General features: G+C 37.2%; 1 protein-coding gene across 1 annotated transcript in view; it reads right to left on the reverse strand.

Annotated features, from left to right (window-relative positions):
• Positions 1-23,642, reverse strand: part of HOOK3 (hook microtubule tethering protein 3) — an 81,379-nt gene that overhangs the window by 43,359 nt on the left and 14,378 nt on the right. The window contains exons 3-6 of the mRNA XM_082497968.1: positions 15,704-15,776; positions 5,708-5,758; positions 2,756-2,888; positions 614-681 (exon numbers count right to left, since the gene is read on the reverse strand). Of these exons, the coding sequence (XP_082354094.1) occupies positions 614-681; positions 2,756-2,888; positions 5,708-5,758; positions 15,704-15,776 (325 nt within the window). The remainder of the gene's footprint in view (positions 1-613; positions 682-2,755; positions 2,889-5,707; positions 5,759-15,703; positions 15,777-23,642) is intronic.

Genomic DNA, 23,642 nt, shown 5'->3' on the forward strand with positions numbered 1-23,642 from the left:
CTTCATGGCTATAGTGGTCACTAAAATCATGGTTTAATTTTCACTGTAGTTTTAATTTACTACTGAACAGCACTTTTACAAAATAATATACTTACTAACTTGTAAAAACCTATTAAGGACAAATACCTTCATTAGGCTATTCATAACACTACAGCTAACAAAAAAATACTCTGCTATTTCTCTTTCTTTTCACTTGTCCAGTAAAAAAAATAAATAAATTAACAGTTCATGGAGTTTTGCAATTTCAAGATACAAAATTTTTAAGAAATTCTACAGTATTTGGTTGTTCATGTAAAAGCAGCCTAGTGCACTTCAGGAGCTACAGGGTAGGAAAGGTAAAGGAAAGGGAACCCAGTATCAAAAATATCTAGAAGTTTCAATCTTCTAGATTTAAAGAAAAGTGGGACATTCAACTAGAGTTCCTTGACATAAAGCAAGCTTTACTGATTTGTTTTCCTAAGGAAAAATAAGATATTTATCAATGTAAAATGGCAAAAATCTATGCCCCTTATTTTCTTCACTTCCAACTAAGTTTTTCCAAAGTGGGAAAAGGCATACTTTTGTAAAATACTGAAAGGCTGAACTTTTACACACTGTGGGCATCCCAGCATACCTCCTGAATGGCTGTCATGACAACATGTTGAACCGATTCTTCCATCATCATTATGGTCTGGATGTACTCTGAAAATAAGAGCATTCTTTAGTTGAAACTAAAGTCACACAGAATATGAGGTCAGAAGCTGCACCCTTCCTACAAAATAACAAGGTGCCACAGATGACACAGAAATGCATAATTACAAGTCAAGTCAAACCCCAACAAACTCAGTAAGACTTTTCCAGAACTCTGTTCAGACATAAATACAGGCTCATTGGAACTCTGCAACAATGAAAAAAGTACATGACCGTCATTCACTTTTTTTCCTTCTGGCATCTCACACTTCTGAAATAACTATTTAAAATCCTTTTCTCACTTTGTTCCGAAACTATTCAGGCTATACAAATATGTGATCCCCACATAGGTTGTCCTTTTCCATAAGTTTCACAATAATGTCCTGCCTTCCTACAGCATCCTCATTTCAAGGCATTTTGATAGCCATTCTTGGTTTCTGTTCTTATTTCTGTGCTATATTGCAAATAAGTCCCCTTCACTTTTTCATTCCTCACCTATGTGTGTATGTGAGCTACACAATAGGTACCTTGTAAGATGATACAGTGGTTAGACATTTAGAGCAAGTCAAGGAGTTTATGATTTGTGCGTTACCAGATGGTTTCCAGTCAGGTATGATCACCTTTACATGTGACCTGTATTCTTTTTATTATTTGACCAAGAGGAAGATGCCGGGAATCAGTCACCTCAAAGTGATTAATTAGGGCATGCCAAGTCCCATCAAAGTATGTAAAACTAGACTGTTCCAATATCTCAAACATGTACATTTCTAATGTTCAGACTGAAAGAGTAAGAGAAACATAGCTATAAGATATACTTGCTATTTGAGCATCCTGAATAATCACCAAAAGGAAGGTAGGTAATTTTACATAAAATGGAGAGGACAGGAGGCCTAATGATACAGTTATTTAGGTATTCGTGGAATAAAATGACCCCTATTTTAATTAAGACAATAGCCAAACTGTCTCCTGGTTAAGGGAAGGATAAAAGTAATTTCAGAAGGAGAAATTAAAGTGTTTTAGACACCTGATAAAACTGGAAAGGGGAAACTAGCTGTTAAAGCTAAGATGCACCATGCAAGAGGAAGACAGAAGGTCTGAAACCCGGTTGCCATTTTGTCAGAAAGGAAACCAAAATTAGTTAAATCAGGAAGAGATAGACATTTGATGCAACTGTAATGTAAATACAGTAAACACGTTTATTTACCCATATGTGTATTTTATAAACGTGTTCCTATGCTTCCTAAGCGTTAAGAATAAGTGTTTGCAGTTGCTTTGTTACCTTAACCTGGCTTGAATTAAGTATAATTTGAGGCAACTGCACCCAAAGCAAGTTTAGAGCATGAGATTTGGGGCACTTCAACAAGTGTCTCGGTTGTTCATCACATCCTCTGTGGCATCTGCATTAAAAATGAATGGGTCCCTATTTTACCTGTGGAGGTCAGGTAGACAGTTGGTCCCATGGGAGTCAAGAGAGGCAAAAGTCTTTCAGTGACTGCTGAAGTGGGATTCAATTGCCTAACAGATCCCTCAAGTGACATTTTGGATGCATTAAGGTATCGTGCTCAGTCTTCAGCTGCTGTGCAGAAGGGCATAGTTGCAAACCCCATGCAAAAGTCTCAGAAACTGCAGTATCCCAAATCATGCCAGACATATCTTCAGACCAATGCCCAGTCATACTGATGGCTCTTGGCCATGTACTAAGATGCTAACTGGAATACATTCCTAAAACCACGAGTCACAAAGAATAGTGCAACAATCACATTTTTGATTCTTAACTGTCCCAATATACCTCCTAAATGGTTAACGGGTGGGCCCAAGATTTTTTCTTTCTAGAGTGCCTTTTCAGCTCAGCAAACAAAAATTGAAAATATGTATGTTGGAAGCAAAACCACTTCCACAGTTTGAGACTCCAAAACTAGTGAAGCTTATAACAAAACAACAGTTATTATGACAAAATAATGTCCTGAAAAAAAATACATTTTGTCTGACAGAAACCTGAGAAATATATTTTTCCCCTAAGTATTTACACAACAAGCTGGATTTTCATTCACTGCCTAGGAGAAAACATGCTTTCAAAATTTAATACCTTGCTTCTGTTCACAATTCACAGCACATCCCAAAATAAGCTGAAGCATTCTCCCGAGCTCCGCAGCATCAGCATGCTCTCCAATCAGGTTAACATCAGGAAGGGTGAAGTCATTAATCTGTTGCCCCAGAATCTGCATAAAGACCCAGTGCATACATATCTGTATCACTACACATATACATACACACACATTTCAAAATACAAAGTTGATAATAACAAGAGCAATTCACTCATACTTTAACATAGTTGTCAATCCACCGTTAAAACAAACTAAATTGCCTAACATCTAACATCCAAATAGTAAAACATATTACTAGACACAAATAATACTTGGGAGAAGACAAATTGACTGTCTCAACTAACAGGTAACTATTACTTCCAAACTTAGCAAGATTTTTTTCTTCAGATAAGAAAGGTAACAAAAGCAGGCTCCCACAGTGGTCAACAATACATGGATAATGAGGGTTTTTCTAAAGCATTCCACTAAAAAAAAATCTAACACCTAAAAACACCTTCTGTAGAATAAAATTATACACAAATCTCACACTTCTTACCACTAGAAAGCCAGAAATTGAAATAATTCATTTATACATGGGTCTAGCACTGATGGATGACAAATATAAGACAGTAAAAAAACTCCATCACTCAGCCTTACACTTTTCGAAAATTTAGGGTTATTTAGCAAGTCTCAGAGCCAAGAAAGCTGGTTCCATGGAAGAGAATTTGAGGTAGTAGTGCAATACATAATTAAACAGCCCACATGCAGAAAGAAAAAACAAAACAAAACAACCCATGTGATTTACAATTAATGTAATCTGATTTATAATTAAGAAGGATTTACATTAATGATTGTCATTAGAAGGAATTAAACAATTCTGCTAAATTCTTCACAAAGTGCTTTCAGGGGGCTGAAAATATGAATATGAAATATGGAATTAAACAAATCTCTGACACATTAATTGCAGATAAAAAGAAACTGTCACTTCTTAAGCAAGGTGCAATAAAGAAACAATGACTATGGAGGGAATCAGTCATTTGTTTGCTGGATGCCCTTTTTTGTGTTAATACTCAAGAAAAACGGAAAATCAGGTAAAGGTATTTATAAAAATCATTTAACAGATGTATATGAAGAATACATGGAAATCAAGCCATTCAAAAGTTTTCCAGGGTTAGGCTTCATGGAATTGTTGTGGTTGAGTTTGTTCTTGTTTTGAATGGTGTTTTGTGGCATTATTTTTTTAAACAGGTTTCTCAAAGAACAAGCATCAACACTACTAAAAATCTCTGTATACTTTGAAGGACCCAAATTCTTTCCTGTTGGAAAAGACTTCCTTTAGGTCATTCTAGAGAGAAAATAAGACTTCTGTGAATGCATCAAGGATAATGGAAAATATTACCATTGTATATAGACTGCAATAATAGAGAAAAACACCATATTCTTTGAATTATACAAATCTGATATGTTTCTATATATTGATCTACAGTTCCTGAATTTCTTTCAAACGCAATGCCGGACTTAAGTTAGTGATACTACCATGGCTTCATAGTTACTGATAAGTGCTGTTGAAGAAAGTTAAAGGGAAGGGGCATATCAGCAGGGACTATGAAGAAGCCAAGGATGAGAAGGTGTGAACAGAGGATTTTGAAATAAACATGAGATACAATTTTAATTAAAAAAAAAAAAATTAAAAACAAATGAAAATGAAGGATAGACTCTGCAATAAATACCTTGAGATGAAAAGGAGCGTTTTTCCTCTTTTTAAAAAAAATAAATATAAAAGACCTTTACAAAAACTGGAAGCTTCCATTCCAGAGCAGCAGAATTCTGCAGCAAGATTACTGGGGCACAACAAAGCATGCAAGCTATAAACAGGTAACTTTGGCTTCTTGTTTTTCCATACTCTATTTGACAAAGACAGCAATTTAGGATAGCTATTGAACGACTGTTCTCCTGAATGTGATACAAATTTTTTCATTTTTGAAGGTGAACAAAATTAGCATATACATTCTTCAAAGGCTTTTAGCTACATCAGGTAAAATCCATATACATTCACATCTATATTTTTGTAGAAGGTGACTGCTAGGAGAGGGAATTGGGTTGAAGAAAACATAACCAGGATTCAATCCAGATCATCTCCATTATCACCACAAGCATTGCCTCAGCAGAAAGAAAAGAAACCACACCAAAATCCAGTCAAACTTATAAATGTACATTATCTTTGCGGAACTTAATCAGCTTGAAACAGCTAAAAACTTGCTTAGTAGTAAAGTTTTCACACCAGAAACTTAATCATCATACATACCAACTATCCGAAAAGAAGCTGGCATCACTTTGTCACAGTAATATTAATTTTCTGTAACAAAAAAACTTACTTGTTTCTTTCTAGAATTGTCAGTTATGACCAGCTTGCTTAGCCATCAATTTTCAAAATTTATTTCAACATGGATGTCTGACCATTTACTGATTACAAGCTTATGAGTTTTTTTCTTTCTAAAAATATGTTCATTTTTAAAGACTTACATTTATTAACAAACATCTTTCTCTCCAAAGAGCTAAAAATGCTCTTTACACTCTCTCCTCAGAAAAAAAAAAAAAAAAAGAAATGGGTAGGTTTTTTCTGGAGCAGAGGACAAAAAAAAAAAAAAAAAAAAAAAATCAAACACAGCTACTGTTAAAGTCCATCATAAGGACATAGTCAGCAAAGACACCTACTGTTTGTATGAAAGAATTTGCACAGACTACTCTGGAAGCCCTGAGTATTCAATAAAGCAGGTGAGAAGTTCTAGAGAAGGCTAACACCTTACAACAGGCCATGAAACACTCTGTATGCCAAATACCTTGCAATAAAAATTCAGAACTTAATCAGTAGAATATAACTTACACTAAATAAGTTAACTAAAATATGTAACAAAAAGGGAATTGAGATGTAGATCACTTAAAATGGTTCTTACCTCATGGTTGTAATCCAATATTCCTTTTAAAATTTTCTTCAGGTTGCTTACCTATTTGACAAGAAGGAGGAAATAGAATAAATGCAGGGAATAAATAAGAGAAATGATCATAAAGTAGGCAATCACAGAAGAATCGCACAAAAGAATCATATAGTTATGTCTATTTGTACAATGAGACTTCTGTCTGAGCAGTTAAATTTAGAATCATGAAAGTTACGCAATAGTGCCTTATGATCAGACTTCCAGACCTCATCACATATCTTCATTAATTGAGAGAAACCCATTTAAATTTATGAAAAACATCACATTGCCTTAGGTAGGCTTTAGATCAGACTATAAAGCAGGAATCTTTTCTGGAGTACTTGTTTCTCTTAGGATTATTTTTGTATCCCGAATTTGAAACATTCTTTTCCTCCTTTCTTCTCATAAAGTAGTCTAGCGATCTACTTTCTGCAGAGATAAATGTCTTCTTCCAAACCAAAACCAACTACTGCTCAATATCCTCCTTTATTCCTTACCTATGTAAGCTTAGTTTGTTAACCTTTTCATTAATTATTCCTCTTAGTTCTTTCATTTTTGTTCATCCCACCTATAACAGTTCTTTACAACTGAATGTCTGTATCAAGGTAAAATTCACCTTTCTCAGTGATGCCTTCACTGCCATACAAAGATAGCTTCTCTTCACTTGCATAAAAAACAGCATCAGTTAAGTGTCTCCTGCTGTATAGAATCTGAGACACACATCTCTACTACTGAGCACTGCTCCTTTTCTGGCAAAAATCCATTTACATCAAGACTCTGAGATCCAGAGTTCATTTAAAAATTATAAAAATGCCCAATGGATCTCACAGGTGATGTTTAGGAAAAAAAAAAAAAAAATCTTTTCTGAAAGTAACTGCTACAGATTCCCACCAATTGCTGTCCCAGTATTTAAGCAAGGAATTCAGAAAATAATAGCAGCGCACTGTCTCCTGTGACGGAGGAGTGGCTGAAGGAAGTGGGGTTGTTTAGTCTGGAGAAAAGGAGGCTGAAGGGAGATTTTATCACTCTCTACAGATACCTGAAAGGAGATTGTAGCAAGATGGGAGTCAGCCTCTTCCCCCAAGTAACATGTGACAGAATGAGAGGCCTCAAGTTGTGCGAGGGGAGGTATAGATTAGATATTAGGAAAAATTCCTTCACCAAAAGGGTTATCAAGCACTGGAACAGACTGCCCAGGGACATGGTTGAGTCACTGTCCCTGGAGGTATTTAAAAGACATGTAGACGTTATGCTTAGGAACATGGTTTAGTGGTGGACTTGGCAGTATTAGGTTTATGGTTGGACTTGATAATCTGAAGGGTCTTTTCCAACGTAAATGGTTCTAGGATTCTATGAAGTCTATAAACAGGTTCTGCAGAGACTGAAGCTGACTGAATTAGGATTCACAAAATGCTGTTACTGACATCAGTAGCCACAGTGAGAAACTGTGGAACTATAATGAAGGGAGAGCAAAAGTTCTCAAATCCCAACTGTCTTTAAAGCCCACAATAATGTCTATATTCTTGACTACATTCCAAAAATATCCAGCTAGGAGATTCTGTCTACTGACAGAAATCACTTATCTTCCAAAAGATCCGAGGAAACACTACAGAAAACAGTTACGAAATATGGTACTGAAATCCAGGGACAAACTCAACACTTCAACACAGTCAACAGACAAAATGAGGTAACAAAAGCAAAATCAAGTCTCTTAGAAAAGAGAAACTCAAGACAGGAACAGGCTACACACACTTTAAAAGATTTAGCCATGAAATCCAAAGTGACAATGATCTGATTACCTTATTCCTATTAATCCACTCCCTTTTTGAAACAAGTAGCAAAAGCTGAACACTTAAGACATAAGTATATCCTGATTGTTTTCAAAATCACTGAACTTTTTGTCATACAAGAAACAAAAATTCACTTGGACTTGAAAAGTGACACATTGAGTATTCTGACAACCTAGAATGAGAACTGCAGATGCTACATTATAGCAAGTATATAACAACATTTACTGTCCCTCTCATAACAACATAATAATTAGTTTACTTTCAGGTTTACACCTTCCAATTCTAAACACATACTATTTCTGTAATATTACACATAACACATCATGGTTCTGTAAGAACTACAACTATGTTCTAGCTGTCTGCCTAAAAGCAATCACCACCACCAAAGGCTATGCACAATCATAACCAAAGTCTGCAACAGATTTAAGAATTTAAAGAAAGGTAAATAATTTTATTTTGATGTCAAATCACCACAAAGAATGCTACATTGATTGGAATATAATTTGCAAACTTGATTCATCAAAATCTTCTGGTTTGTAATTTACCTGAGTCTGCTGCAGAAAGTGCCACGGAAACGCAAAGGCCATGTTGCAGAATTTAAGTCCAGTTTACCGATGAGAACATTGTGAGGAACCTTGAACTTGAACATAATCCCAAAAAATAAGAAACAACATGGAAAGCACCCACCTACAAACTACTTCTTTTCCCTCTCCTTGTAAGCATTGTTTGAACTAAGATCCCTTAAACATAAAAAGTCATCTTCCTCCAAACAACTTTCATAGAGCGTAGAGTTGAGATGCTGGAACAAAGTCAATATCATTCAAAATCTGTCATCAAAACTAACATATAGAGCAGCATCCTCGGAGAAAGAAAACAGCAAATGAAAAAAAAAAATCTAGTCTTTGAGGTCCTATTTTATTCCTCTGTCAATCAGCAATACTAGACTAACTTGCTTTCAAGAGTTAACTATACCATCTTTGTATCTGACACACAATGAGACAATTATAAGGCTAAAGCAGATTCTTTATAGACTGGCTTATACTTAACAATGATCTTCAGTATTACTTGAAGGGCTCTCAATTTTATTTTTTTTAAACTTATCTGCAGTGAATACACTTAGATGATTCTACCACCACTGGCAAAGAATCATCATGGGGAAACTACCACAAATGATTTCTATTTTGAGATTCAACTCAGTAGCTCCAGTAACATTCGTTACATAAGTTCTTAAAAGGAAGACTTCAAACAGAGATGAATGAAAACGAACAACAGCGCAAGAAAGTGTTAAAGACAACCAGTTACATCAGAATTCTAAATCACAGCAGGTGATTGTTGTTCAGATTTTTTTTTTCTCTTTTTCTTATGCACACAGGGAAAACCTAACTGTAACTAGTTAAAGACCACTGAATCATGCAATGACAGAACACAACAGAAAGAATTTTCAATATCGATCATGACTACAAAGCACTGTATCTTCCTTTGGAGATCAGCCCACAATCACATGGGATACTTATTTGCTTGCATCAGCAACCTGACTTCCTCCTTTTACAAACAAAGCATGTACACTACCTTTCCCAATCTGTTTCACATTGAGTCATTTTGTAGGTGTTCTCAGACATTTCTTGGCCAGCTTTTCCACAGCTGCCACAGTGAAGGGACAAGGGAGACTGTCTTCATACTGTCATACTTTATTAATCACTTCATTTACAGTTGGTGTGTTGGCATCAGATCCTCCCCAGACCGTTGTTAACAATGTGTGGGAATACGTTGACGGTGCACTTTGTACAAACTTTTTAGTATAGATCATTTGCATGGCATTTCATCAGCCTATACAATCACTTGGCAGTCACTATAAATCACCTCTCGCACAGCCAGTTCTCTCAGGTACTTAATAGCTTTTTCCATGCTGGTCCGTTTGCTTGGATGGCATTTGATACCATCCTTAAAGGGATACCTGCACTTTACTGATGACACCAGTTTCCTCCAGAGCCTGAGAGTGCTTGTCTTTCTCCCAACCCCTTTATTGATACCTCCATTCCTGGCCAGGTTTCCCAATTGCCTAGCTTCTCTGCTGTCTAAGTCTATGGTATCATCCCCACTATTCCAGCATCGTAGCAACCAGGAGATGAGTGTTTCACCTTCATGATGACTAAAGTCCTTCCTTGTATTTTGCAAATCCTTCATAGATAAGCATTTAACAACTATCTACATCTGAGTCTCCTGCATTGATGCTGCCTGATGCTGCCCTCTCCTGAATCTGCTTTAGAATGACCCTCTCCTTTATTTGTTTTAAAAGGTCTCTTTCCTTCACCTGGTTTAGAAGGACCTTCTCCCGGATCTCCGTCAGAACTCTCTCCCAAGCTATCTGGCTTGAGCTGGGCCTTGTCATACGGGACAGGGGAACAAGCTGACCTCTTTTTCTGCTTCCTAGTTACCAGGGCAACTTGTACTGGTTCTGATGGAGTTTGAGCAGCAGTGGTACTCGTTATAGAAGCAGCTGGAATAATGACAGTGCTCGTTGTGGTGGCTGGAGTAACTTTTGCCAGGACAGGCAGCAGTGGGGCCTGTGCCATTACAGGGGGGAGGCAGCTGATGCAGATGGTGACAGCGTGACTTTTACCTCAGGCTGCAAAGTGGATGGTGCCAGTGGGGGTGCGACTTTCGCTGGGACAGGCAGCAGAGGAGCTTGTGCCAAGCTTCAGACGGTGGCGGAGTGACTTGTGCTGGGATGGGCGGCAGCGGAGCCTGTGTCGCTGCAGGGGTGGGGGCATGGCTTTGGCAGGGTCAGGCGGGGGCGTGACTTGCACTGCTACAGACTGAGGAGCAGCTACTGGGGTTTGAGTGGCAGCAGTGCATATTACCCTGTAGCTACCCCTGCACAGATATTTCTATAAGGAACCATCACTGCAACACATGCAGGAAAACCGACAACAAAATCACAGTCTTGTCACAATCCTTATCGTCACCACCCAAAAGTTTTCCATCCCCTTGCTCTGTCTGTGTCACTTCAGTATAATCAAAGGGCAAAGTAAACTTTCCCCAGGTAAAACTCAAAGTGTAATTAGTAACAGAATCCATCATGCGATGTCCAAGATAGGCAGTTAGAACCATTATCCAACTAATCATATTATACACCTGAATTGCGAATCACACCAAACCAGCACATTTAAACCTTCAAATAAAAACACAAACAGTAAATAAACATATTTGGCAGGTTAAACAGAGTTGACTCAATTAAGTGCAAACAAAGCTCTTTAAAGGCACAATACAACATTTCATTTATGAACAACATGATGCGAGCTGTCTGTTCTAATCTCTGAACAAGCTGGAATTCAAACTATTCAGGCAATCTATCAAAGCTCCTGGTCAAGCCCTGCTCGTGCCCCATGTTGGGCGCCAATAAATCTGTCATGGTTTAGGCTGAATTGGCCACTGGGGACATGGGGCACCCTAGATGGGACCAACAGATGCTCTCCCCCCACCTCTCTTCAAAGGAGGGAAAGAGAGACTTATGTGTTTAGAAGGAACTAAACTACTTTAATGAAAAACTAATAATAAAACAAAAAGAAATGAAATATATACAAAACTGTATTAAGCTCCCAGGATGACAACCACATCACCGGCTGGCACTGGGGAAGTCCCAGACTGGACTCAGTGGTGGGAACTGGAGTTCAGATCTGGATTCAGGATCTGAACAAAGGCAGATGAACAGACAAGAGTTCTCCTCGGATGCCGGTCACTGAAGAAAGAGTCCTGACCCTTTAATCCCTCAGCTTTTATACTGAGCAAGAGGCAGATGGGATGGAACACCCTGTTGGTCAGTTTTGGTTCATCTGTCCTGTCCGCTCCTCCCTGCAGGTTGGACCCCACTGCAGTTTTCCACTTCCAACCATCCAATGAGGCAAATAAAGTTATCTGGCCTTGGGTGTTACAGCAATAAGTATAAGCAAGAGCCTCTCTGCATACCATTCCTCGGCATCAACTATAAACATAGGTCTTACCACTCAGAGAGAACAGTGTCTGCAAAATATGCTGCTAATTTCAGTAGTTAGAAGAGGCCTAGCTATGAATCAAAGTTACTGAACAAAATTGGTGCTATTTTACCTCAAACCAGGACACTGGCTAATTATGGGTAATTAACAGACCTATTTCCGTTCACACAGGTTATAATTAAGCAGCTCATAACCTCTGAAGTGTTGCTAGAGCACATTTGAAATTGGTGAGAGAATTCTTAATCAATCAGCTTCAGATATCTCATTAAGGCACATATTCCTCCTAGCTGCACTCAAAAGGAAAGGACAGGGCAGAGGGAGCGAGAGTTTGCATGCATCGTTCCCACTACATACATTAGGTTTCTGCTCAAAACTGTGGGAGCCTGTCTCTTCACTGTTTATAAATGGAGCCTAGATAGAGATGATAACCCCCAAAGCTAGTGGTATCCACCTCTGACCTGTCTTCTCCGAAAAGAAATCCCAAAAAGAACAGACACAGACACTTCCTTGAGTTAAATGACAAGAAAAAAAAAAAATTAAATGCAGCTCTGAACACAGTGAGCATTCCCACATTGAACTTGCATTTGGAGACATTGTTGACTGAGGAATTAAGGGATATCGAAACAGAATTAAATATATTAGTTGTTAATTATCTTTTTGACAGAAATGAACACTGGTTTACCACGTGCCTATAATCTCTGCTTCTTGCTTGCAGAAAAACATTCACATGACAGGCTTCCACTCATCAGAAAAATACCTCTAAAAGGAAGCTGATGAATAAGTGCTCCCTCCTCTCGCAAAGGGACAAGAAAGTAGCAGAAAGATGATACTGTACACAGAACACTAGCTTCCATTACTCTATCAGCCAACCCAGCTTGTACCATAGAAGAATTCAAAGCAAAACTAACTGCACTACTGCAGGGAGTAAAAATTAATTTTTAAAAATCAGGTTTGTTTACTTAGATTACAGCACTCAGTAGCCTGTGCTCTAATTTCATTGGTTATTCTGTTTTGCAATATTGTATCAAACACAAGGCATTCAAACTGTACTAGCTGCAGAAAGTCTCGTGGCTCCTATTGTTTGAATGTGTTATTCAGTAATGGAACAAACACAGCTTGCTACTATAAACATGGATATAATTGTACTTTAAACTTATGTTGTAGTCTGAATGCCAAAGTGAAAAGTCCACAGGAAAAAGTCAGAAATCAAGCCGAACAATGTATTTCCCTCTTTCCTAAGCTAGGTACAACCACACTGAATGGAAGGGACAGGGGGGAGGGGAGGGTGTCGTTTTTATCCCATCCCACCCCTTAGACAGTCAACAACTTACTCTGTAATTGCCAAAATTGCCATGTGTGTATCAAATCATTATCTGTTTAAATTTCTGTTCTGTTACTGGTATTCCTGTATGACTTGACACTGAATTATGCTTATTTCTTGATTAGGAAATTTAATTCCTGTAAAATCTTGGCAACAGAATTCTTTTTCCATTTTCAATAAAGGCCATTTTATCTTCAAAATGCCTTCATCTTCACTAGTGTGTACACAGTTTAAACTCTGACTGTATTAAAGTGTTCAGTTGTACATCAGGAACGAGATATGTCTTTGTTTTTCTTTTTTTTTTTTTTTACCACAACATAAAATTGCAATTAAGGCAGCAGTGAGAAGTAGGGTTTTTTGTTGCCCAAGGGAAAACATAAACTACTATGCACACTAATGTATGCTATGGCCCAGAAATTTTAACCCCAAGAAGTAACAGCATGTTTCTCTACTAAACACAGAAGACAAAGGTCTGGTCAGCTGTAACACACAGAATGCCTGCTGAATGCTTCCTACTTTGCAAGTCCCTTGAATTCTAACATTTCCCTTTTTTTACCCTTCGCATTGCTCAAGCTCTCAAGTCAGACAACCTGCCCTGAAACTAAGAATATAACAACATCCCTTTGAATTTATACATTTGTTTTAAACTGGTACATCGAGAGGAAAAATATTTTTAATAAGACTGCATTCTTGCAGTTACTGGAAAGTGAACTGCTGAACAAAAAAAATAATGAAAGCTGAGCCATGTATTCTTGTTTATTCCCCACAGAGGACAGCATCTAATTCAAAGTTAACAATTGCATGACAGAGTATCTCTTTCAACAGCAGTTAGGAGGGCTGTATCAGGCCTACACTAACCACCAGGGCCTCCTAACCACTGTTCCACAAAGTAGAACTACCTGCACATTACATTTTGGTCTGTTTTTTTTAACTCATTTCCCCTACTAGACTGGTGCCTTTATGTAGTTCATAATACCAAGACCTTGTAGAAGTGGTGACTATTACACCATATGATATCGGAGGGAAAGAGCAACCATGTTTAGCAATGAGAATATAATTCAGCTCATTTTCATGACTTATGAGGTAGTGAGATTACCCAATTACCATTTCTCATAGTGTTTTTTTAAATATGAAGGGAAATCTATATCATCGAGTCATGCAGAAGTATGTTGCCTACATTTTAAATCTAGTGACAAGCAAATAGAAGTGCACAGTTTGAAAGTGTTTATACAAGCCAGACTATAAATGACTGATTGACTGATAGACATTTGAACAACTAAATTACTAATAGCGTTTACTCACATATAAAGTAGAAGACAGTTGGCAAAGTATAGGACTACTTTCCTGGTTACAAAATAAGAGTTAAAATATCACATTTGTGCCTTTTAGTATTCTTCATGAAAAGAATGTATATAAAAAAATGTATACAAAAAGCTGGAGTATACACCTCTTAAAAACATAATCAGTCTTTAGTTCTTATTTAGATGGATATATGAAAAACAAGAAGGAATGACATCAGCAAGGAACTGAAATTTGACTTAATATTTTTGCAACCTCAATCTTATAAAGAAGTTACTAGATTGATCAGCTCTTTTTTTTTTATTATTTTATTCACACCTGCTTAGCCTTAGTATCTGCCAAATTGGTGGTAAACATAAAAATGTATTCCTCAAGCTCCATATAAGAGTTACAGAAGCTGCTGCTGTGCTTTCAATCAGCTGAAATGCTATTATAACAAACAGTTCTCAATTTGCTGTTCTCCCAAATTTAACAGGCAAGACTTCAATATTCCTTAGAAAAAAGCCACAGAAATATTTTAGAGAAAAATAAAACCTTGTGTCCAGCTGTTCACTTGCAATTCCACATGATACTTTGAAAAGTTCTTTTAAAGTAACTGCTCTACAAGCAGCAGAACTAACAAAGCCTGTTTAGGTATCATGTCTTTTATTCACCAGTCAGTCAATATACCCTCATCAATGTACTCACATTTTTGCTGGCAGCCCTGGCAGACAAACCTTCTAAAGCAGCTCAGACTTGCACAGAGCTGGCCAGGCAGCAGAGACCACACTGACAGGTCTGCTGGCCAAGTCAAAACATATACAGCAGCAGTATGCTCCATCATTGTCTCAGGCATGGTTTTATAGGAAATATGAACTAACAGACAAACCATCACTATTTTGTTTCTCCAAGTAGTCAGGCTGGAAACTACTTTCTGGTCAGAACCTACAAAAACATCTGCATATGAAACTATGTTCTTCAGGCCATATAAATCAAAATGCTCCTCAGCTGTAGCACTGCAAATTCTATTGCTCTAAGGTTTTCAGAGAAAGTACTAGAATACCAAGTGATACAAGCAACCCAGCAAATAGACCATGGTAAAAAAACATGCTGAATACAAACAACAAAAAACACAATTTCCTCTCCTAAAGCTAGTAGTTGTGCAGAGCTGATAAAGTAAAAGGAAACAACACTTCGCCATTTTTATTTAAATAAATTGCTTATTATTCTGCTATGTTTATGCAGCTGCTTCTCAGACCCCTTTTTTTTTTTTAATGTTTCTTTCAGACTGCATTTAAAAAAAAATCTTTCATTCAACATCTGAAAAACAAAGAGAGGTAATTGATGCATAAAATTTATTTTAATATTTTCCTTTTAAATTATTGAAACCTATTTACAAACTCAAAATATCTTTTGGCTAAACCGTGCAGGACTATAACATCATGAAAAACAAATAAGTCTAATTAAAATGGTCTAAAATTCCAAATGCTGTACTATAAAGCAAGGTCTTAATCTAGAAATATGCTAATATTTAGATACAATATTGTATTAATAACAAGTACAGATTCACAGACAAGAGAAGTAAGTCAAATACCTTTAGTCTCCAATTATCTCCTACTTCTGTTTTGATTCTGTTCAGCCAATTTTCATCAAAGTAAGCTGGATCTCTGAAACACAAAATATGTAGAGTATTCATTAAAAAAAGGTTAAAGAAACTGTAAGGGTAACTCAGTGATTAAGCCCCTACCTCAGGCTGAGGTTATTTAAATGACCAACTCCGTATCCGATGCATGGCCTATATATAGAAGTTCAGAATCCTGTTACTACTCACTTTTCTAAGGCATTGTACTCTGTTGACAGCACAGCTTCATTTGTGTGCCATGAGTGGCTAACACTTTTGAGGAAGCTGCTGTACTTGGAATGCATTTTGCCAGTTTTTCCCTCTAAGTTCTTCTAATTTATCAGCTGGTCTGGAGCAATATTTGCTTGTATTATTTGAAAGTGTTACAAAAATTAGTAGTTTTCCACATATTGCAGATCCCTACTGCTATACACTGCTTACAACTATTCATCTTCTAAATAGAAAGCTTGAGACTGAACAATACATATGTATTATGTACCTTAAAAGTTTTTTTATCTTCTGCACTTTTGATGAAGCAATCAAGATAAAGAACAGAAGAACACTTATTGCTTGTAGAGTATACTTCTCTTTGTATAAATATACTTTTCTCTTCCTTTTTATTACAAGCACCTTCTATAAGTTGCTTATTCGAGACAACTCCCAAGACTCTCTTGCAACCAAGTTCCAAGATCATCTAAAAGGCTAACATTTTCTACTGTTCTCTTAAGTGAATTTTTCCTTATATCATACAGAATTTTGGAAATCAGAACTAAGGAGAGAGAATGCACTACAAATAACTGGTTTAAAAGGAGCAGGTCAACACAATATAAGGAAAGGCACAAATTTCATATAAATATAAAGTTAATATAGTCAGGGGGAAAAAAACAACCTTTCTTTTTTGTAAGCATAAGGCTCTTAAGAGTCAGTGTGGTTGGCCAGGTTAGAGTTTCATGTGAAGTATTCTAACTTCTGGACTTACACTGATGCATTTGCCACTGAGTACTATTAGATGTACTGCTGTATCCTCTACAGATACAAGGGTTCTGGACTGAGCTCTTTTTAAGGGCAAGATGCCATGAGCTCTTTTGGCAAAAGCTTAAAAAAACTATGAATGTGTCTGGAGATTCAAATGCAATTATATCATATATATGCTGTAAACTAGCAATTACATCACTACAAATCACAGACTTTGTAGCCACACTGTACCTGATGCACAGTATGTCCTGTACTCCATCTTCCCCATAAGGTCTTCTTCACAATGCATCAAGATCTGCATGCAACCCATGATACAATACCCAGCAATGGAGAGAGATCACAAACAGCAATGTTTCTCTACTGACACATTCCAACTGCTATTTTTACGCATTCTGTTACAGACTCTGGTGAAGATTACAGCATATTTCCTTTCCTCTGACATGGCATCCGCAAACATATAGCTGGAAGAACAGCTTTAATTACTAGTTATGTTGATGACTCCAAATTACTCCCATTCAAAAACAGTGCAGTTCGAGCACAGATGACAGAATCTTAAACTATGAAACAGAAAAAGCAATGTCTTATCTAGAGTTTCATCTGTTTTTGAAATAGATCTTTTCAAATAGCTTTCAAATGGTCACTCTGCCCTCAGAAAACAGGTAAACCTAAGAATGAAATTGATTCGAATACATACAAGATCTACTAGATATAATGAAGGCTCACATTCAGCTTTTACATGAAACAAATGGCTCTCCTTGCAAAGCTTTAAATTGCCTAACTTCCACTTAACCACAATAAAATCATCTGGACAGTAATGAAAAAAATGAGAGTTCAAGCCTCATGTAGCCCTGCTTGATTCTGTCTGAGGTGTGGAGTTCAAAAAGCACCCTAGTATCTTTCAGACAGGTCTTGTGGGAATTGCCAGCAGCCAAGCGAGCCTTGCTTACAACAGACACACAACCACAAAGTGTTCGTGCAGCTAAGTAAGAAAGCAGGTAAACCTTATTACCTGTGCTTCACCAGTAAAAAAGACCAATGGGACTTTCTTAAGGACTGTATCTTGTAATTTTAAGGATTGCACTTGGTCACTAACATCTCCAGCTGCTTCAAGGCTGCCGTGCCATGAATATACAAATTCTTGACTTACCACTTTCACTGTAAATCATTACTCTAACAAGTAACATGGGTAAGCATAAACAACTGCTCACAAGCAGAATTATATTTGGACTTACTGGATGGCTAATATTGCATGCCTGATTTTAAACAATATGGGCATCAGCTGAGGAAGAGTAACAAAATTTCAGGGTCAGCTCCAACTCATTCCACTCTGGAAGCCTGTACTTCAATAGCAACTAAGCAGCTTTTCTCAGCTACTACTGCAATAGAAGTAACACATGGACCAGGAACTGGCCTTCACTGTCTTGATGGAAGTCTTGGGCTACCTACACCTTTAGATATGTCATTAGACATATATAAGGTCCCTGAGAATTAAATCTAAACTCAGTTTAGTAGTTCCCTCCCACAGATCCCACTTGTTTTTTAAGTATACAAAACTCATGGAAATATCCAAGGGTCCAGCAGCTGATAAGGAATCTACTCTAAATCATCAACAGAATAGCCAGAATAGTACCAACAATTCACTTTAGAGCATCTCCATGCAGATTACACAATAATTAGTACCATATTGCAAAAACACTTTGCCAGGAATACAAAAAGCAGAAAAGCAACAGGTTAGGTATCAACACCAAGCAAATCTGATCTATGACCATCCTTTCCTCATCCATAAATCACTTCAGAATCATTCCTAGCATGCCATTATAATTTTATTTCTGTCCTCAAAAGTTCAACTAAGTTTCAGAATTAATACCAATAGCAATGCTTTCTCTGTATACCAAACTAATGGAAATCAAATCTGAAATAAAAATTTTTCCATTAAAATTTCTAAAAATACATTTTAAAAGCAGCTTCCAGACATCAGGTTGTTCACAGACCTTCCGGCAAACAAATCTCCCTCTGCTGAATCTTTAGGAATCATGATTTAATCACATTCAGAGTTCTTTAACTCTCTTAGTCCATGTCATTAAGAAAGATGCTGTTATTTCTTACAGTGTTTGAAAAAGCATCATCTAAGCAAATATGAAAATGTGTGGTTGAGAAGTGGCTGTGATTACAAAACCTACCAGATCATTTTGAAGAGGTACTGCATTAAACAAGGGCAGCAGAAAACTGACCAGAGCATCATGATTACCATGACATGATTTGTTTGAACAAAGCCTTTTGAATTCAGTAAGTTCCTGAGCCTAGATCCAAACTTGGACAATGTCTTCCAGTGGATAACTTTCCAGGTTTATAAAGGTATTTGTATATCAGTTGATTGCTGCTTAGTATCGGAATAGTAACACAGATAACTGGGACTATTCAGAGCACAAGATACTTACATTGTTCTTAATGCTTTACCGCTTCATGTGATGTTGTTTTCAGCAGTGCTCATTTATACCTTCTCCATCTTATTTTGTATGCAAATTTTCCTTTATTTAACTGATCATCTCTGCACATCATAGATGCCAAGAGACAGAAATATTCTTCTGAAGAAAACCAACCCACGGAGCATGTAGTATAACTCATGACTATTACTCATTTTAAGAGTCGCACAGTAAGCTGCATTAAGAAATGTCTGTTTACAAAAATTTCCCTCCCCCAGTGATATACAAAAGCATGGCTTTTGTGTTCTGCATGTGTAAAAACATACACAACATGCTGCAATGTATAATATAACAAATGAATAATTCATCAAGTGGGGCACAATGCACAGATGACAAAAGAAAATATGTATAATCTCTTACATTTACCAAGGCCAGTATGACAGACAAGGAAAGCATTAAAACCAGAGGGACACCTGGGAATAAACAGTCTCCAGAAGGGATGAAAGGAAAATTTAAAACCGTGGTATAAAACAAGGAATTGTGCTTTTTTAGGGATACCAATGGACAGTGAAACCATGAGTAGTATCAGTGAAGGCTACAAAAAAACATGAAGAAAAGGAGGATGCAATTCAGAAGCAAGCTATGGCACTTCTATCTGCTCTAAACAGCATAAGCTACATGATTTTAGACAGACAGCCTACTCATAGACAGTTCAAACACTTTCTTTTGCTTCCAAACTTTACTCCTGGAGTATAGCACTCTAAAATAATCATCAACACTGATTGCATACAGGCATCTTATTTTACTGTATTTCAAACCAATTCTAGTCAGAGGGACCAGTAACCTTCACATCTGAACACAAATGAACAGTGAATTCTACAGAATAATACAAAAAAAAAAAAAAAGCTGAAGCACAGGCTGAATTTCCTCCTCCGAGATAATATCGTTAGCACTGGAGAATTCCATTCAATGCTACTTCAACCTGAAATTCAAAGACAAAGGTTTTATGCTAAAAAGAAAGAAAGCATCCTTCGGGGATTTACCAAGACCTGTTTATCAATGACTGAATCTGTAAGCAAAATGTTTATGCTTGGTTACATAGTACACATTTCTGCCATTTTATATCACACACTAGATCAGTGAAAAGCTTCTGAAAGTGTCAGTAATTCCCTCTGTACCCTTTTCTTCTCACAGCCAGCAGTTTTATTACGGAAAATTCTGGTATGTGAGTTGTTACGTCTGACGAAAGGCCCTTACTTACAAATGGGCTGCCACCTTGAGTGCAAAAAATATTGAGAACAATGGAGACAGCTGCTGGCCACTTCTGAACCCTTGACACAAGGCACAGCTGGTTTTTATCAGCTGATGAACAATCTTCAAATCCTACAGTTGTGTTGTGCAAATTTTCTGTGTTTCTAAAGCAACTAATTCCCTGAACTAGGGATCTCTTTGAAACTGTTCCTACTGTCTCTATCTCCTGCCCTCCTAAGTACCAATGGACTCTTTCTATGAAGGTTAAAAAAAAAAAAAAAAAAAACCACCACAAACAGAAAGAATAGAGAGTCCAGACTTCAATTTCAATTTTTCAAGAAGAAATGCTATCCTTACTCTCTTATGGAGATATATCCAGATCACTGAATCGCCCCAACAATCTTTCCATTTTCATCAACATTCTGCCTCACTTGAGTTCTTCACTGACAGCATTTTCTTCATTCACAGTAAACTCTCTCTTTTTTTTTTTTTTTAATTCTCACTGGATATATTAATCTGCTCTTTAAGCTTCTTTTAAACTTTAATTTATTATAGTAAAAGTCCTGATGCACCCAAAAGTTGTCAGCATTCTCCCCTCGCACCGTTATGTAATTAACATATTAGCATTATTAGCCTCAAAGAACACACATTGATGAAGAACCCCAAATGGGAGGCAGCTCTACTGAAAGACACCCAAATTTCAAGGAACATACATTACAAAAATAATTTACCCTTGTCAATGGAATATAAGTAACAGCGTTTAAGCTCTGTGTCTCCAATTGAGACAATAAATTTGTCCTTTGAAGATTAACTTATTGAGACATTTTCACGTCAAAGCCACAACTGTTCAAGTTTTCACTGCAAATGACATCTGTTTGCAGTGACCTGGTGCTTTTAGGCCGTGCTTGCTCTTTGCTATTTATTTAACATCACTGCATAACCTCGAGGACCCAAATGTCTTGCTCTTACACATTTCAATACCTGCAAAAATTGTCTTCTATATGGTTATCTTTCTTGCCACAGAGAGGGAGCCAGTGCTGCTAATATAAAAAGGGTAGACTGGAAAAGCCTGCTGTAGACTTGCTTCGTATCATTGAACATTCCCTGATTCCTGACTACTTTTTCTTCCCGTGGTATCTGTTTGAAGGAAGGAAAGGAGGATTTCACTGACAGTGTGGAATTTGGTTTTGTTTTCAAGAAAGAATACTTAAAATGGCTTTGTCAACATGCTCCTGATCAGTTTTCTAGTCAACTATACAAATGCTTATTGCAGTATTTGGCCTATGTTCCCATCTCGCCTGTCCAGGGAAACAGACGATGTCTGGCTACTATGCAACCCTTAGTATCTACTTCAAAAATCAATTGGAGCCATCTTCTGCTATTACAAAAAACAAAAAAAAAGCAATAACATTTTCCCTCAAAAATTGTTCATATGTCATCATTCTCGTTTCACAATCCAAGATTAGCTTGCTGCTGCACTTCAAAGTTTATCTCAACAGGAGCACAGTCATGATTTAGCAATATTATTGCTAAATCTCTGCATGATAATTAATGTATTCATTGCACAACTACGCAAAATGGTAAAACTGAAGCACAACTATCAGAAAGACAGACAGCCAAATACTAATTTTGTCAGGTTCAAATTAGTACCTAAGGTATAGAGAAAGAACTTTAAATTGCTTAGCTGATCTCTACATATAAACTGGGTAAACTAAAGAATTCCCACATTCACTGTCAGCATGGCAATTGCTACAGGAAATATTTTAATATCATGCTACAGAAATGCAATATTTGTATTGTACTTCTCTTTTAAAAAGATCAGTTCATCAGCTGAAAATAGTCGCTCAGAACCATTTTTCTTTCTTAATATCGAGGCAGGCAGAAAGGCAGTATTTCAAGTCATGGGAGTACCAGACTAAAATAGTAAGTTCATTGAGGGGCCTTTGACACTGAAGTTTAATTTTGGTTTGTATCACAGTATATTATGTTTTACATCCAAATTCTGGTTAGTCTTTGAACTAGTCCATCAAGAATATATACATTTATCAACTACTGACACATCATTAAGTTCAGTGGAACCTGTGCCCTACGAAAGAACTACAGAAGTTCATGACAGACCCATATTAAACATGTCGCTATTACATTTTTTCTAAATGCTCTGAAAACAGATTCACAGATGATTATGCTGAAATCCTGATTTACTATAAAGTTTACTGAACCCACCATTTATATGTTCACCACCTTTTTATACACCAGTAGGTAAAAAAGGACAATATCTTTCAAGTCCTAAAAAAAAAAAAAAAAATACATTTATGTTGTATTCACCCTTCAGACTTGTAAACTTGATGTTCAGACTTCAGAAAACTTACAAGTGAGCTGATTTAAATGCCGGGCTGGAAAATCCATTTCTACTGGGGGGTGCTGTGTCTCTTTTCTGTATCAGCAAAATACATTAAAACAGTAGAAAGACTGCTTCAACTACTCTGAAGCAAAAGAACTGCTGACATTACTTGAAATTAGTTCTGCTTGATGCAAAAATATGTAAAGATTGGATAGTTTTGGTAAGCGATCCCTCATGTTCCTCACAGAATGAGTACTTAGGTGCAGAAAGAAACTTTGCAGCATTTACATCTTCTTTGAAGTTTCAGGTAGGAAAGAAAGAAAGACTGTTCTCTACTTCAAGCCTTTAGGATTCTATGCTCCAGATCTTACCCTTCTACATGCTAAAAAGTGTTCCCTTGAAATATTTGACTCCATTGAGATTTCCTCTTTCCCCTGTGTATCTTGTGTGAACGGGCAGCTCTTTCTTTCAGTAGGGGGAAGGCTCTTGCTTCACCTCAAGATTTGCAACCACAGAACAGATTCAGTGCTCTCAGAGCAGTTAAGGGGCTAGGAGCTTTGTCAAACGAATCATTTGTGTTCAGTAAACCTGTACCATGCAGCAGCACAAGAGGGAAGTTGCAAGCATTAGCAAGGAATGGAGGACCCTTATCTTCTTAGACGACTCGTCATCCAAGGGTTGCTGCTTGCTAGTGGTATGAATTCACAGCATTGCTGTAACTCTGCCAAAGCTTGTCCAGCCCTCACACTATTACTCCTGCCAAGTGGTGTTCTCCCCAGTTGCACCAGTTAGCTGGAGGGGTTTGAGAAGCAGATAAATCCTGCAGGTCAACAGCCAGCTGTGAACTGGTGTTGGCAGCAGGGTTTTGGTTTCTATGACCATAGAACCCTCTTTGAGAATCAAGGACTGCTTGGAAGAGATA

Source organism: Vanellus vanellus (assembly GCF_965231255.1).
Source record: "Vanellus vanellus genome assembly, chromosome: Z".
Taxonomy (NCBI): Eukaryota; Metazoa; Chordata; class Aves; order Charadriiformes; family Charadriidae; genus Vanellus; species Vanellus vanellus.